Genomic DNA, 15,947 nt, shown 5'->3' on the forward strand with positions numbered 1-15,947 from the left:
TTTCTATGTGAAACAGTTTTGTTATATTTCAGTCTTCCATGATGTATATAATCTGCCTTTTCTGTCTTTTAATATAAGGTCACTGATTGGTTGTAACTACTCTGTGGTGGAACATGGTGCTTCTGATTGGCTGTAACTACTCTGTGAGGGACATGGTGCTTCTGATTGGCTGTAACTACTCTGTGAGGGACATGGTGCTTCTGATTGGCTGTAACTACTCTGTGGTGGGACAAGGTGCTTCTGATTGGCTGTAAGTACTCTGTGGTGGGAAAAGGTGCTTCTGATTGCCTGTAACTACTCTGTGGTGGGAAAAGGTGCTTCTGATTGCCTGTAACTACTCTGTGGTGGGACAAGGTGCTTCTGATTGGCTGTAACTACTCTGTGGTGGGAGCTTCTGATTGCGTGCGTGTGTGGTTCATTGTGTAAATATTACAGTACAGGTCTCCTTCTCTCCATCTCTACTCTGTAATATCTCTCTCCTTGTCGTTTAACTCGTCCCCCACACACACTCCTGACCAGTTTCCAAATCCAACATCTTGCTAATCTACATCCCCCACTTGACAACATCTGTCTTCATCAGTGTTGTGGCTTCACAGATGTGGAGAAGAAGCCCAATACAACATACCAGAGCAAAGCTGGTCTGACAGTTCAACCACACAGATGTACCTACACAGAGAGAGAGAGAGAGAGAGAGAGAGACAGAGAGACAGAGAGAGAGAGAGTTGAGAGAGAGAGAGAGAGAGAGAGAGAGAGAGAGAACCAGGGTGTCTGTGCTGACTCCTCTAGCACTGAGATGCAGTGCCTCAGACCGCTCGGGAGCCCCGAGTTAAAGAGGGAAATGTTTTAACTGGCACAGAAACACGAACGCATAGACTCCAAGCATCTACTTGGCAGACAGGGACGAAGAAGAAAGAGAAGAACGCGTGATAAAGAAGATGATAAATTAGCTCTGGTGGAGGTTTTGTGTACAGCTGAACCATTCTGACAGAGAGTAGTACGCTGCAGACTTGTCTTAGTAATGGATGTGTACTTCGGGGAGGGGTGGAGGGATGGAGGGAGTCATCAAGAGAGGAGAGAAAGGGAGGATGAGTTATAATCAGCGAGGAGGGAGAGAAGACGGGGAGGGGGAAAGCAAGCGATCTACAGCGTGTTTAGGAGAGAGAGAGGCTGAGTAAAGTTTCTTACCCGGTTACACCATTTTCCTCGCGCACAGCTGATCCTCAATACATTCGCGAGCATCGCTAGGAGGAACTCAAGGTAAGTGAATCAGGACCGTGTCAAATGGAAACTGTATAATGACACATTGTTATATCTATTGCTGACAAGTCAACTAATTGTTGCCATGAATGCACGCGGGTGCAGAACACGTTTTTTTTGCCGCTTGCTTCCCCATTGAATGTATTTTTCCCCCCGTTGGAAATAAATGACTCTCAACAGAAGCCAATTCAGCAGTGTTCTGTGCATTTGCGCCTGAATGGAAACGAGAAGAATATTTTCGAAGATGCACGTTGCTACAAGTCATTATTTTCTTAAGCTCTGTGTGAGGATGTGTTCCACATAAATGTATGCTGTGCGGCTGTGGACGTGGCTGCTAGAATGAATCCATTCTGACAGAAAGACTACCGGGTACTTCAGGCGTGTTTTCTCTCTCTGGGTCAATTCTATAATGTTGACAGAATAACATTGTCATGCGCATACGAACAACATATTCAGTAGGCTATACAAATATTTGCATACAACATGGTACATTTGCATTTGATGTATAGAATATATATGTATATTATTAGTTGTCTTTTGAACCTGGCTGAACTATAGCTGTAGGCTGTAGCCAAGCTACTGGCCTATAGCGTATTAAGTTATAACTGATTACTTTAAAGTATGATGACAGATGCCAAAGACATTTAAAAGTGCAATCTGCGATTCCAACAACAACAAAGTAGGGGCCCCGCCAATGTTTTGCAAAAACAGTTTAAAAAAAATGTGTGGTGGATAATGAGATCTTGAACTATTGGGTTCTTCAATGACTGACAGTCTCAATCACCTGGACTCATTTTCTCTCTCGGTTTCTAATAATGTAAAATAAAATTGTGAGGAAGATGGCGTGCCAATATTGATAAACAGTAACTGTTATTTTGGTACTAGTGTTACTGTTTATCAATATTGGCACGCCGTCGTGCCCAGCAGGGAATGATCAGACTGTAAAACGTAGGTTCTCTCATAACTTCCCACAGAGGGAAACTAAAGCTTCCTCCCTTCTCATCATCCTTTCATCCATCCATCATTCTCACCATTGATCCGTCTTTTTTAAAGAATGTTAACATTCCAGGAGTTGTGTAAAACACCAGGGATTTCCTCTTTGGCCCTATCGCTCTGTCGCTCTGATTCACACACACACACACAAGCACACACACACACACACATACACACACGGCACGCACGCACACGCACACACACACACACACACACACACGCACACACAGTGCTTGCACACAGACGCGCGCACGCACACACATACAGTAAATGCACATGCTTGCATGCACACATACTCCCCTACACACATAAACACTCATCCATTCTCTCCCTCCCTCCCTCCAATCCATCCTCTACAGTGTTGTCCAACTCTAAACTCTCAACATGTGTCTCTCTCAACCCCCGAGCCAAACCCTTCTCTAAATACTGTGGACTCAAACTGGTCGTAAATGTCAGTAGTGAAATCCAAATGGGTTTCTCACCTCTCCTCTCCTCAAGCAGGAAGTACCAGGTTTATTCAGGTAACGGTTTGTGATGCTACTTAGTGTCCATGTCTAACTGATACCTCCTGATGTGACCAGATCATTCAGACACCAGGGAAGTGAGAAAACTTAGCCTGCCTCTGATGTTCTCACTAGATGGCCAAGCTGCAAAGTCTAGATTGTCGTAAAAAGGTATGGGAGCAGGTTAGCAGTGTGGTTAAGGTTTGGGTTAGGTTTCAAATCAGATTTTAAGAAGATAAATTGTAGAGCTAAGCAAGGCTTCTGACTTTGCATCTTGGCCAGATACGGACAACTCTAATGTGGGCTGAGTTTTCTATTAGAACCCATAACTCTCTTACATGGCCAATACTTTCTCCTATAAGCTTCAGTCTCGATTACTGCTGCAATTCAGGGAATTAAAGAAATGTAACCTGCTTCAGTTAAAGCCAAGGAAATCACTGGTACTGGAAAAATGCTTGTGAACCTTTTTATTTGATCAGATTAGAAGTTAAATGCACAAAGACTCAAGTATTTAGGGTTATGGAAAGCTGCGTCTCATCTAGAAGGAACCTTTTTGTAACATGATCCAGCTGAAACCTTGGGAAATATGTTTTGACCCAGTCAAATGTGACTAAATACACAGTTCCATAGTTTAGGACCTAGAAGGAACTATAACCCAGTTTCATAGTTTAGGACCTAGAAGGAACTATAACCCAGTTCCATAGTTTAGGACCTAGAAGGAACTATAACCCAGTTCCATAGTTTAGGACCTAGAAGGAACTATAACCCAGTTCCATAGTTTAGGACCTAGAAGGAACTATAACCCAGTTCCATCACTGGACTGATGGAATAGTCTTGAACAGCATTTACTGTGATGTGAAAAGTCTCCCTAGATTGCAAAGCTCTTTCTCTTCTCTCTTTCTCTCTCTGTGACTCTCTCACTCTCTCCCTTCCCCCTTCTCTTTCCACCAACCCTGCTCCCTCTCTCTCCTCACTCTACGTCCCTGACCAATGATGTAACACACAAAGTGATTGGCTGTCTAGGACCTCTAGTGTGTCAACCCAGGCCTGATGCCAGAATCAAATTAGAGAGAGAGAGAGAGAGAGAGAGTGATGTATACTGGGCTTGGTGACCTGTCCCACTAACAGATGTCTTGTAGAGACACTGGAAGTGTGTGTCCAACCGTGAGCTCATATGGACATGGCTGGCAGTCAATGTTAATGTTTTCATATGGTTGTTTGGTCATGAGTGGATGTGGTAATACGGTGGTAATGTCTTCATGTTTAATACAGCAGGTGTGAGCATGAGCAGGTAGGTTGAGTGACACACACACACCCACACACACCAAAGAGAAGTGATCATGGCCCGTACATGAGCCAATACCAACACATCCAGCTGTCCCTGGTCTCACTCATTACCTTACCTTCTCTCTCCCCACATCTCGCTCTCTCTCTCTCTCGCTCTCTCTCTCCCTCCCGCCCTATTTCCCTCCCTCCCTTTCTCTCTCTATCTCTCCCCCCTCTCGCTCTCCCTATCTCTCTCTCCCTCAGGTGTGGTCATCATGTTGGGGGTGTGTCTGTCCGTCCTATTGCTCCTCCCCCTGGCCTCGTCCATCCCCTCCCCCTCCAGACCTCCCCCAAGACTATGCAGACGATGCTGCGACCCCCTGCAGCCCCCAGAATCCTCTGCTGCACACCCTGCCCACCACGCCGCTGCCACGCCAGAGGTCCACACCTACATCAACATGACCATACTCAAAGGTAAGGGACAACACACACACACACACATTATCAGTATCTTAGATGACCAACCTCAAAGGTACAGTACAAAGAAACATCCCGACAGACAAGATGAGATAGAGGCATTGCCTTAGAGCGACGTTTCCCAGGCCAGTCCTCCAAAACTAGCCTTTATAAGGATGTAACAGCTTATTGAAAAGAAGACACTTGGCAGGATCAGTAATCAGCCAGGCCAGCGTTCTTAAAGAACAAAATAACACACACAGAAGACACAGGGAATCAAACCGAACACACACACACCACAGACACACACACAGACACACTCTCCAAAGAGATAAAGACCTTGTGTTCAATTTCTAAGCCTTATTCCTCTAAAATAGTCCAGGAGACATGTCATGTATTGTTTCATCTGGTGTGTGTGTGGTTATGGTTTAATCTGTGTTCTGTGATAGAGATTCCATGTCAGGTTTAGCTGACCCCTGACCCTATCCCAAAAACAACAGGTAGTTACGTTTCTCTCACTTAGAAGCGTGGCACACACATGGACATGCACATACACACAATCTGAAAAAAACTCTAGATTCATTGAAATCATTGTTTAGAGTGAGTGAGGAAGGGAGGGGCGATGGGAGGGACGGTGGGAGGGAGGGAGGGTGGAAGGCTCCCAGAAGGCAGTATTCACCTGGCACTGAACCTGATGATGTGGCTGAAAACACACACACAGATAAATACACACCCACACAGCCTCATATAATCAAGCAGTGGTGTGTGAGAGGCTTGATATTAATACACTGCAACAACCCAGTTTGGTTAGAAAAGAGGCACTAGCTAACTATACAAAGACTATATATATATAGAGACTAACTATATATATATATATATATAGAGACTAACTATATAAAGACTATATATATAGAGACTAACTATATAAAGACAATATATAGAGACTAACTACGTAAAGACAATATATATAGAGACTAACTATATAAAGACTATATATAGAGACTAACTATATAAAGACTATATATATAGAGACTAACTATATAAAGACTATATATAGAGAGACTAACTATATAAAGACTATATATATAGACTATATATATAGAGACTAACTACATAAAGACAATATATATAGGCTAACTATATAAAGACTATATATATAGAGACTAACTATATAAAGACTATATAGAGAGACTAACTACATAAAGACTATATATATAGAGACTAACTATATAAAGACTATATAGAGAGACTAACTACATAAAGACTATATATATAGAGACTAACTATATAAAGACTATATAGAGAGACTAACTACATAAAGACTATATATAGAGAGACGAACTATATAAAGACAATATATATAGAGACTAACTATATAAAGACAATATATATAGAGACTAGCTGTATAAAGACTATATATATAGAGAGAGACTATCTATATAAAGACAATATATATAGAGACTAACTACATAAAGACTATATATATAGAGACTAACTATATAAAGACTATATAGAGAGACTAACTACATAAAGACTATATATATAGAGACTAACTATATAAAGACTATATAGAGAGACTAACTACATAAAGACTATATAGAGAGACTAACTACATAAAGACTATATATATAGAGACTAACTACATAAAGACTATATAGAGAGACTAACTACATAAAGACTATATATATAGAGACTAACTACATAAAGACTATATATATAGAGACTAACTACATAAAGACTATATAGAGAGACTAACTATATAAAGACTATATATATAGACTATATATATAGAGACTAACTATATAAAGACAATATATATAGGCTAACTATATAAAGACTATATATATAGAGACTAACTATATAAAGACTATATATATAGACTATATATATAGAGACTAACTACATAAAGACAATATATATAGGCTAACTATATAAAGACTATATATATAGAGACTAACTATATAAAGACTATATAGAGAGACTAACTACATAAAGACTATATATATAGAGACTAACTATATAAAGACTATATAGAGAGACTAACTACATAAAGACTATATAGAGAGACTAACTACATAAAGACTATATATATAGAGACTAACTACATAAAGACTATATAGAGAGACTAACTACATAAAGACTATATATATAGAGACTAACTATATAAAGACTATATATAGAGACTAACTATATAAAGACAATATATATAGAGACTAGCTATATGAAGACTATATATAGAGACTAACTATATAAAGACTATATATATAGAGACTAGCTATATGAAGACTATATATAGAGACTAACTATATAAAGACTATATATATAGAGACTAGCTATATGAAGACTATATATAGAGACTAACTATATAAAGACTATATATAGAGAGACTAACTGTATATATGGAGACTAACTATATAAAGACTATATATATTGAGACTAACTATATAAAGACTATATATATTGAGACTAACTACATAAATACTATATATAGAGATACTAACTGTATATATAGAGACTAACTATATAACGACAATATATACAGAGACTAGCTATATAAAGACTATGTATAAAGAGACTAACTGTTTATGTAGAGACTAACTATATAAAGACTATATATATATATATAGAGACTAGCTATATAAAGACTATATATAAAGATACTAACTGTTTATGTAGAGACTAACTATATAAAGACTATAAATATAGACTCTAGCTATATAAAGACTAAATATAGAGAGACTAACTATATAAAGACTATATATAGAGACTAACTATAAAGACTATATATATAGAGACTAACTATAAAGACTATATATATAGAGACTAACTATAAAGACTATATATATAGAGACTAACTATAAAGACTATATATATAGAGAGAGAGACTATCTATATAAAGACAATATATATAGAGACTAACTATAAAGACTATATATATATATAGAGAGAGAGACTAACTATATATAGAGAGACTAACTATTTTAAGACATATATAGAGATGAACTATATAAAGACTATATATATATAGAGAGAGAGAGAGACTTACTATATATTTAGAGACAAACTGTATAAAGACTATATATATAGAGAGACTAGCTATATAACGACTATATACATAGAGACTAATGATATGTATAGAGACTAACTATATAAAGACTATATATATAGAGAGAGACTAGCTATATAAAGACTATATATACAGAGACTAACTATATATAGAGACTAACTATATAAAGACTATATATAGAGACTAACTATAAAGACTATATATATAGAGACTAACTATAAAGACTATATATATAGAGACTAACTATAAAGACTATATATATATAGAGAGAGACTATCTATATAAAGACAATATATATAGAGACAAACTATATAAAGACTATATATAGAGACTAACTATAAAGACTATATATATATAGAGAGAGAGAGAGACTTACTATATATTTAGAGACAAACTATATAAAGACTATATATATAGAGAGACTAGCTATATAACGACTATATACATAGAGACTAATGATATGTATAGAGACTAACTATATAAAGACTATATATAGAGAGAGACTAGCTATATAAAGACTATATATACAGAGACTAACTATATATAGAGACTAACTATATAAAGACTATATATATAGAGACTAACTATATAAAGACTATATATAGAGACTTACTATATATTTAGGGACTAACTATATTAAGACTATGTATATAGAGACTAACTATATAAAGACAATATATATAGAGACTAACTATATAAATACTATATATAGAGACTTACTATATATTTAGGGACTAACTATATTAAGACTATGTATATAGAGACTAATTATATAAAGACTATATACAGTGGGGCAAAAAAGTATTTAGTCAGCCACCAATTGTGCAAGTTCTCCCACTTAAAAAGATGAGAGAGGCCTGTAATTTTCTTCATAGGTACACTTCAACTATGACAGACAAAATGAGAAAAAAAATCCAGAAAATCACATTGTAGGATTTTTTATGAATTTATTTGCAAATTATGGTGGAAAATAAGTATTTGGTCACCTACAAACAAGCAAGATTTCTGGCTCTCACAGACCTGTAACTTCTTCTTTAAGAGGCTCCTCTGTCCTCCACTCGTTACCTGTGTTAATGGCACCTGTTTGAACTTGTTATCAGTATAAAAGGCACCTGTCCAAATCAAATCAAATTTATTTATATAGCCCTTCGTACATCAGCTGATATCTCAAAGTGCTGTACAGAAACCCAGCCTAAAACCCCAAACAGCAAGCAATGCAGGTGTAGAAGCACGGTGGCTAGGAAAAACTCCCTAGAAAGGCCAATACCTAGGAAGAAACCTAGAGAGGAACCAGGCTATGTGGGGTGGCCAGTCCTCTTCTGGCTGTGCCGGGTGGAGATTATAACAGAACATGGCCAAGATGTTCAAATGTTCATAAATGACCAGCATGGTCGAATAATAATAAGGCAGAACAGTTGAAACTGGAGCAGCAGCACAGTCAGGTGGAAGTTGAAACTGGAGCAGCAGCATGGCCAGGTGGACTGGGGACAGCAAGGAGTCATCATGTCAGGTAGTCCTGGGGCATGGTCCTAGGGCTCAGGTCAGTTGAAACTGGAACAGCAGCATGGCCAGGTGGACTGGGGACAGCAAGGAGTCATCATGTCAGGTAGTCCTGGGGCATGGTCCTAGGGCTCAGGTCCTCCGAGAGAGAGAAAGAAAGAGAGAAGGAGAGAATTAGAGCACACTTAGATTCACACAGGACACCGAATAGGACAGGAGAAGTACTCCAGATATAACAAACTGACCCCAGCCCCCCGACACATAAACTACTGCAGCATAAATACTGGAGGCTGAGACAGGAGGGGTCAGGAGACACTGTGGCCCCATCCGAGGACACCCCCGGACAGGGCCAAACAGGAAGGATATAACCCCACCCACTTTGCCAAAGCACAGCCCCCACACCACTAGAGGGATATCTTCAACCACCAACTTACCATCCTGAGACAAGGCTGAGTATAGCCCACAAAGATCTCCGCCACGGCACAACCCAAGGGGGGGGCGCCAACCCAGACAGGATGACCACAACAGTGAATCAACCCACTCAGGTGACGCACCCCCTCCAGGGACGGCATGAGAGAGCCCCAGCAAGCCAGTGACTCAGCCCCTGTAATGGGTTAGAGGCAGAGAATCCCAGTGGAAAGAGGGGAACCGGCCAGGCAGAGACAGCAAGGGCGGTTCGTTGCTCCAGAGCCTTTCCGTTCACCTTCCCACTCCTGGGCCAGACTACACTCAATCATATGACCCACTGAAGAGATGAGTCTTCAGTAAAGACTTAAAGGTTGAGACCGAGTTTGCGTCTCTGACATGGGTAGGCAGACCGTTCCATAAAAATGGAGCTCTATAGGAGAAGGCCCTGCCTCCAGCTGTTTGCTTAGAAATTCTAGGGACAATTAGGAGGCCTGCGTCTTGTGACCGTAGCGTACGTGTAGGTATGTACGGCAGGACCAAATCAGAGAGATAGGTAGGAGCAAGCCCATGTAATGCTTTGTAGGTTAGCAGTAAAACCTTGAAATCAGCCCTTGCTTTGACAGGAAGCCAGTGTAGAGAGGCTAGCACTGGAGTAATATGATCAAATTTTTTGGTTCTAGTCAGGATTCTAGCAGCCGTATTTAGCACTAACTGAAGTGTATTTAGTGCTTTATCCGGGTAGCCGGAAAATAGAGCATTGCAGTAGTCTAACCTAGAAGTGACAAAAGCATGGATACATTTTTCTGCATCATTTTTGGACAGAAAGTTTCTGATTTTTGCAATGTTACGTAGATGGAAAAAAGCTGTCCTTGAAATGGTCTTGATATGTTCTTCAAAAGAGAGATCAGGGTCCAGAGTAACGCCGAGGTCCTTCGATGTTTTATTTGAGACGACTGTACAACCATTAAGATTAATTGTCAGATTCAACAGAAGATCTCTTTGTTTCTTGGGATCCACAACCTCAAACAGTCACACTTCAAACTCCACTATGGTCAAGACCAAAGAGCTGTCAAAGGACACCAGAAACAAAATTGTAGACCTGCACCAGGCTGGGAAGACTGAATCTGCAATAGGTAAGCAGCTTGGTTTGAAGAAATCAACTGTGGGAGCAATTATTAGGAAATGGAAGACATACAAAGCCACTGATAATCTCCCTCGATCTGGGGCTCCACGCAAGATCTCACCCCGTGGGGTCAAAATGATCACAAGAACGGTGAGCAAAAATCCCAGAACCACACGGGGGGACCTAGTGAATGACCTGCAGAGAGCTGGGACCAAAGTAACAAAGTCTACCATCAGTAACACACCACGCCGCCAGGGACTCAAATCCTGCAGTGCCAGACGTGTCCCCCTGCTTAAGCCAGTACATGTCCAGGCCCATCTGAAGTTTGCTAGAGAGCATTTGGATGATCCAGAAGAAGATTGGGAGAATGTCATATGGTCAGATGAAACCAAAATATAACTTTTTGGTATAAACTCAACTCGTTGTGTTTGGAGGACAAAGAATGCTGAGTTGCATCCAAAGAACACCATACCTACTGTGAAGCATGGGGGTGGAAACATCATGCTTTGGGGCTGTTTTTCTGCAAAAGGACCAGGACGACTGATCCGTGTAAAGGAAAGAATGAATGGGGCCATGTATCGTGAGATTTTGAGTAAAAACCTCCTTCCATCAGCAAGGGCATTGAAGATGAAACGTGGCTGGGTCTTTCAGCATGACAATGATCCCAAACACACCGCCCGGGCAACGAAGGAGTGGCTTCGTAAGAAGCATTTCAAGGTCCTGGAGTGGCCTAGCCAGTCTCCAGATCTCAACCACATAGAAAATCTTTGGAGGGAGTTGAAAGTCTGTGTTGCCCAGCAACAGCCCCAAAACATCACTGCTCTAGAGGAGATCTGCATGGAGGAATGGGCCAAAATACCAGCAACAGTGTGTGAAAACCTTGTGAAGACTTACAGAAAACGTTTGACCTCTGTCATTGCCAACAAATGGTATTTAACAAAGTATTGAGATAAACTTTTGTTATTAACCAAATACTTATTTTCCACCATAATTTGCAAATAAATTCATAAAAAATCCTACAATGTGATTTTCTGGATTTTTTTTCCTCATTTTGTCTGTCATAGTTGAAGTGTACCTATGATGAAAATTACAGGCCTCTCTCATCTTTTTAAGTGGGAGAACTTGCACAATTGGTGGCTGACTAAATACTTTTTTGCTCTGACTGGGCCATTCCAGGAGTATTTTCTTCTGTTGAAGCCACTTCTGTTTTTTGGGTCGTTGTCCTGTTGCATCACCCAACTTCTGTTGAGCTTCAATTGGAGGACAGATAGCCTTACATTCTCCTGCAAAATGTCTTGATGGGAATTCCTTTTTCCGTCGATGATAGCAAGCTGTCCAAACCCTGAGGCAGTAAAGCAGCCCCAAACCATGATGCTCCCTCCACCATACTTTACAGTTGGGATGAGGTTATATTGGTGTGCTGTGCCTTTTTTTCTCCACACATAGTGTTGTGTGTTCTTTCCTTCCAAACAACTCAACTTTAGTTTAATCTGTCCACAGAATATTTTGCCAGTAGTGCTGTGGAACATCCAGATGCTCTTTTGCAAACTTCAGACATGCAGCAATGTTTTTTTTGGACAGCAGTGGCTTCTTCCGTGGTGTCCTCCCATGAACACCATTCTTGTTTAGTGTTTTACATATCGTAAACTTGTCAACAGAGATGTTCGCATGTTCCAGAGATTTCTGTAAGTCTTTAGCTGACACTCTAGGATACTTCTTAACCTGCAGGACGGCCACTCCTAGGGAGAGTAGCAACAGTGCTGAACTTTCTCCATTAATAGATCATTTGCCTTACCGTGGACTGATGAACATCAAGGCTTTTAGAGATACTTTTGTAACCCTTTCCAGCTTTAGGCAAGTCAGCAATTCTTTATCTTAGGTCCTCTGAGATCTTTTGTTCGAGGCATGGTTCACATCAGGCAATGCTTCATGGGAATAGCATGAATAGCATTTATATTGCAGGGCAGCTCTAACCAACGTCTCCAATCTCATCTCATTGATTGGACTCCAGGTTATCAGAGTCCTGACTCCAATTCGTTTTTGGATAACTCATTAGCTTAGGGTTTCACATACTTTTCCCAACCTACACTGTGAATGTTTAAATGATGTATTCAATATAGACAAGACAAACACTATAATTTGTGTATTATTTGTTTCAGCACACTGTCTATTGTTGTGACTTAGAGGAAGATCAAATCACATTTCTTGACCAATTTATGTAGAATCCAGGTCATTCCAAAGGGTTCGCATACTTTTTCTTGCAACTGTATATGGAGTCGCTAACTAAGTCTAAATATATGTAGAAATGACTCTCTAAAAGTGGTATTGGTTATCATAAAGCACAATGTCCAGATGCTTTTCAACTTCTTGTCCTACTGATAGTAATCATGGCTTGAAGGCTTATCTACAGATCTAGGATCAGTTTACAATATCCTAACCCTGACCATCACTATGTAGACATCAGGAAGAATACTGACCTCGGATGAGTGCTAAGAGGCGACTGTATCTAGAGGATGATCATTTAAACAGGACCTGGACAAGAGGGGGCCTGTTTAGATCATGTGGTTAAAGCATCAGAGATGTCCATATATGGTCAATGGGTGTGGAAAATCCACCAAGCCCTCGGATAAGGGAGCACACACACACACACACACACACACACACACACCAGAAGAGAGGTATTTCCTTGCTCATGCTATCTCAGATAGATCTAGACTACATATGTTCTTTCTCTTTCCCTCCCCAGGTGATAAAGGTGACAGAGGAGATAAAGGCATGCCAGGGAAAAATGGTAAAGAAGGTCCCCAAGGTTACCGGGGTCCCATGGGTCCTCAAGGGACTAAGGGCCAGGCGGGCTCCCCGGGAGATGCCTGTAAGCCACAGCACTCCTCCTTCTCTGTAGGGAGACGTAAATCCCTCCACAGTATAGACTACTACCAGGCCCTGGTGTTTGACACGGTGTTCGTCAACCTCTACGAGCACTTCAACATGTTCAAAGGTAATTGAAGAACCACAAGGACACACACACACACACTATTTTAAACTTTATTTGTTTACCTCTTTTTCTTTCAAATTTCGTGATATCCATTTGGTAGTTACAGTCTTGTCCCATCGCTGCAACTCCCGTACGGACTCGGGAGAGGCGAAGGTCGAGAGCCATGTGTCCACCGAAACACTGCCCTGACAAGCCGCACTGCTTCTTGACACTCTGCTCGCTTAACCCGGAAGCCCGCCGCACCAATGTGTCGGAGGAAAAACTGTACACCTGGCAACCGAAGTCAGCGTGCGGCCCGCCACAGGAGTCGCTAGAGCGCGATGGGAGAAGTACATCCCGGCCGGCAAAACCCTCCCCTAACCCGGACAACTCTGGGTCAATTGTGTGGCGTCTCATGGGTCTCCCGGTCGCGGCCGGCTGCAACACAGCCAGGTATCGAACCCGGATCTGTAGTGATGCCTCTAGCACTGTGATGCAGTGCCTTAGACCACTGCCCCACTCAGGAGGCCCCCCACACTTTTTCCCACATGTTCAAAGGTAAATTATACTTCTACGTCCGTGCGTCTACTACTACTCCGATGTCTCTAGGGTGCAGGCTTTTGTTCCAGCCCAGCACTAATAATAATTTTAAAAAACTGATTCTAACACTTTCTCTTCTCTCAAGGTAAATTCTACTGCTTCATCCCAGGATCAACATCTTCAAAATCACTTCTTTGCAGTATTTTTGTTCCAGCCCAGCATTAAAACGCCTGACTCTAACACTAACCAATCACTTTCTCCTCCTTTCTCTGAAGGTAAATTCTACTGCTTCGTCCCAGGTATCTACTTCTTCAACGTGAACATCCACACGTGGAACTTCAAGGAGACCTACCTCCACCTGATGCACAACGATAAGGAGCAGGTGATCCTGTACGCCCAGCCCAGTGAGAGGTCCATCATGCAGAGTCAGAGTGTGATGATGGACCTGGCGCTGAACGACGAGGTCTGGGTCAGGCTCTACAAGAGGGAGAGGGAGAACGCCGTCTATAGTGATGACGTGGACGTCTATATTACCTTTAATGGATACCTGGTGGCGCCTAGTGTCCAGTGATCAGAGTGGAGGGGGAGGGGGAGGAAACTCTGGGTTGGATTTTGGTCGTTTTATCATGCCTAAAGTTCAGTGATGAAGAAGGAGGAAAGAAGAGAGAGGGGGAACTTGCGCCAGTGTTGGATTTTTGATTTTGCTTGTGCCTATATTGCCTTCAGTGCTCACCAAATTCAAATGTAATCTGGTTTGATTTTGGTTGTCCATTTGCAGTGCCTTCAGTGCTCACCAAATGGAAATTTTAGTTGTTCCTTTGTAGTGCCTTCAGTTCTCACCAAATGGAAACTCTGGGTTGATTTTGATTGTTCCTTTTTGGTGCTTTCAGTGCTCACCAAATGGAAACTCTGGGTTGATTTTGATTGTTCCTTTTTGGTGCTTTCAGTGCTCACCAAATGGAAACTCTGGGTTGGATTTTGTTTGTACTTCCATTGCTCCTAAAGCAGCCAATGATACAAATGACCTGCGCACACGTTTCCTCTGCCTCACGATGTATTCCTCTCAGGTACTTTGAATGGGGAGGATTGTGGGCAGTGTTGTGTAGTGTTGTAGTGTTGTGTAGTGTCCCAGTGAGAAAAATTGGTTGAAATTACAGAACTTTTTAACCTTTTCAACGTCTTTTCAACATATTGTTTTGACCAAAAATACATTTTCAACTTCTTTTCAATGTCTTTTGCTCATAGGGTGGTTTTGGGACTAGACTTGAATGGACCCTGTATTGAACTGTTGCTAAGGTGACCTCAAGGCTTTAAAAGTGAAAAAGGAGATAATGCCAGCCATATGAAATGAATATATAGAGATTGTTGAGTAAGTAATGCAAGATTGTATTGATATATATATTGATAACTCAGTGTTATGTGTTTTTATAGAGATTTACTTTAAGCTGCAGAGCAGCTTGTAACATGTAAATATTTGTATAGATTTTGTTACCTAAAACGTTTTATCACTAGTCTGGGTGCCAGTTGGTCTTTGCTTTAGCTGAACTGTTGTTGTTGTCACGTCCTGAACACAATACGCTACTGTTGCTGAATGCAGTTTGAAAAAGTTCTGCATCCAGGCTGGGCTTACCCTAACCCGATACCACCAAACCCTGAAAGTACTGAATTCCATTGTATCAATACAACACCGACTGTATCAGAACAATATAAACCAAACAATCATTTGTAAAAACCCATTCAAACTAGAAGCCCATTCTAAACCAGACCTTCTAGAACCATTACTCCCCCATTGTCAGTTGAGCAGGTTGCATTCTATCTTTCACCTAGAGGTTAAAGGTCAAACCCTGACCCCCTGACCCC

General features: G+C 40.9%; 1 protein-coding gene across 1 annotated transcript; it reads left to right on the plus strand.

Moving 5' to 3' along the window:
* Positions 1-764: 764 nt before the first annotated feature.
* Positions 765-15,599, plus strand: LOC116364338 (complement C1q tumor necrosis factor-related protein 1-like). The gene is made up of 4 exons (XM_031817486.1): positions 765-1,257; positions 4,284-4,493; positions 13,320-13,571; positions 14,363-15,599. Exons 2-4 carry the CDS (start codon positions 4,295-4,297, stop codon positions 14,656-14,658), a joined length of 747 nt encoding a protein of 248 aa, XP_031673346.1. The 5' UTR covers positions 765-1,257; positions 4,284-4,294; the 3' UTR covers positions 14,659-15,599.
* Positions 15,600-15,947: the final 348 nt, after the last annotated feature.

This window comes from Oncorhynchus kisutch, unplaced genomic scaffold, assembly GCF_002021735.2.
Source record: "Oncorhynchus kisutch isolate 150728-3 unplaced genomic scaffold, Okis_V2 scaffold1047, whole genome shotgun sequence".
NCBI lineage: Eukaryota > Metazoa > Chordata > Actinopteri > Salmoniformes > Salmonidae > Oncorhynchus > Oncorhynchus kisutch.

Excerpts from the sequence above, each read along its gene's own strand:
- LOC116364338 (XM_031817486.1), top strand. The coding sequence starts at position 4,295 with ATGTTGGGGGTGTGTCTGTCCGTCCTATTGCTCCTCCCCCTGGCCTCG. Across the intron at positions 4,494-13,319 it reads CAACATGACCATACTCAAAG|GTGATAAAGGTGACAGAGGA; the intron begins GTAAGGGACAAC and ends TTCCCTCCCCAG. Across the intron at positions 13,572-14,362 it reads GCACTTCAACATGTTCAAAG|GTAAATTCTACTGCTTCGTC; the intron begins GTAATTGAAGAA and ends CTTTCTCTGAAG.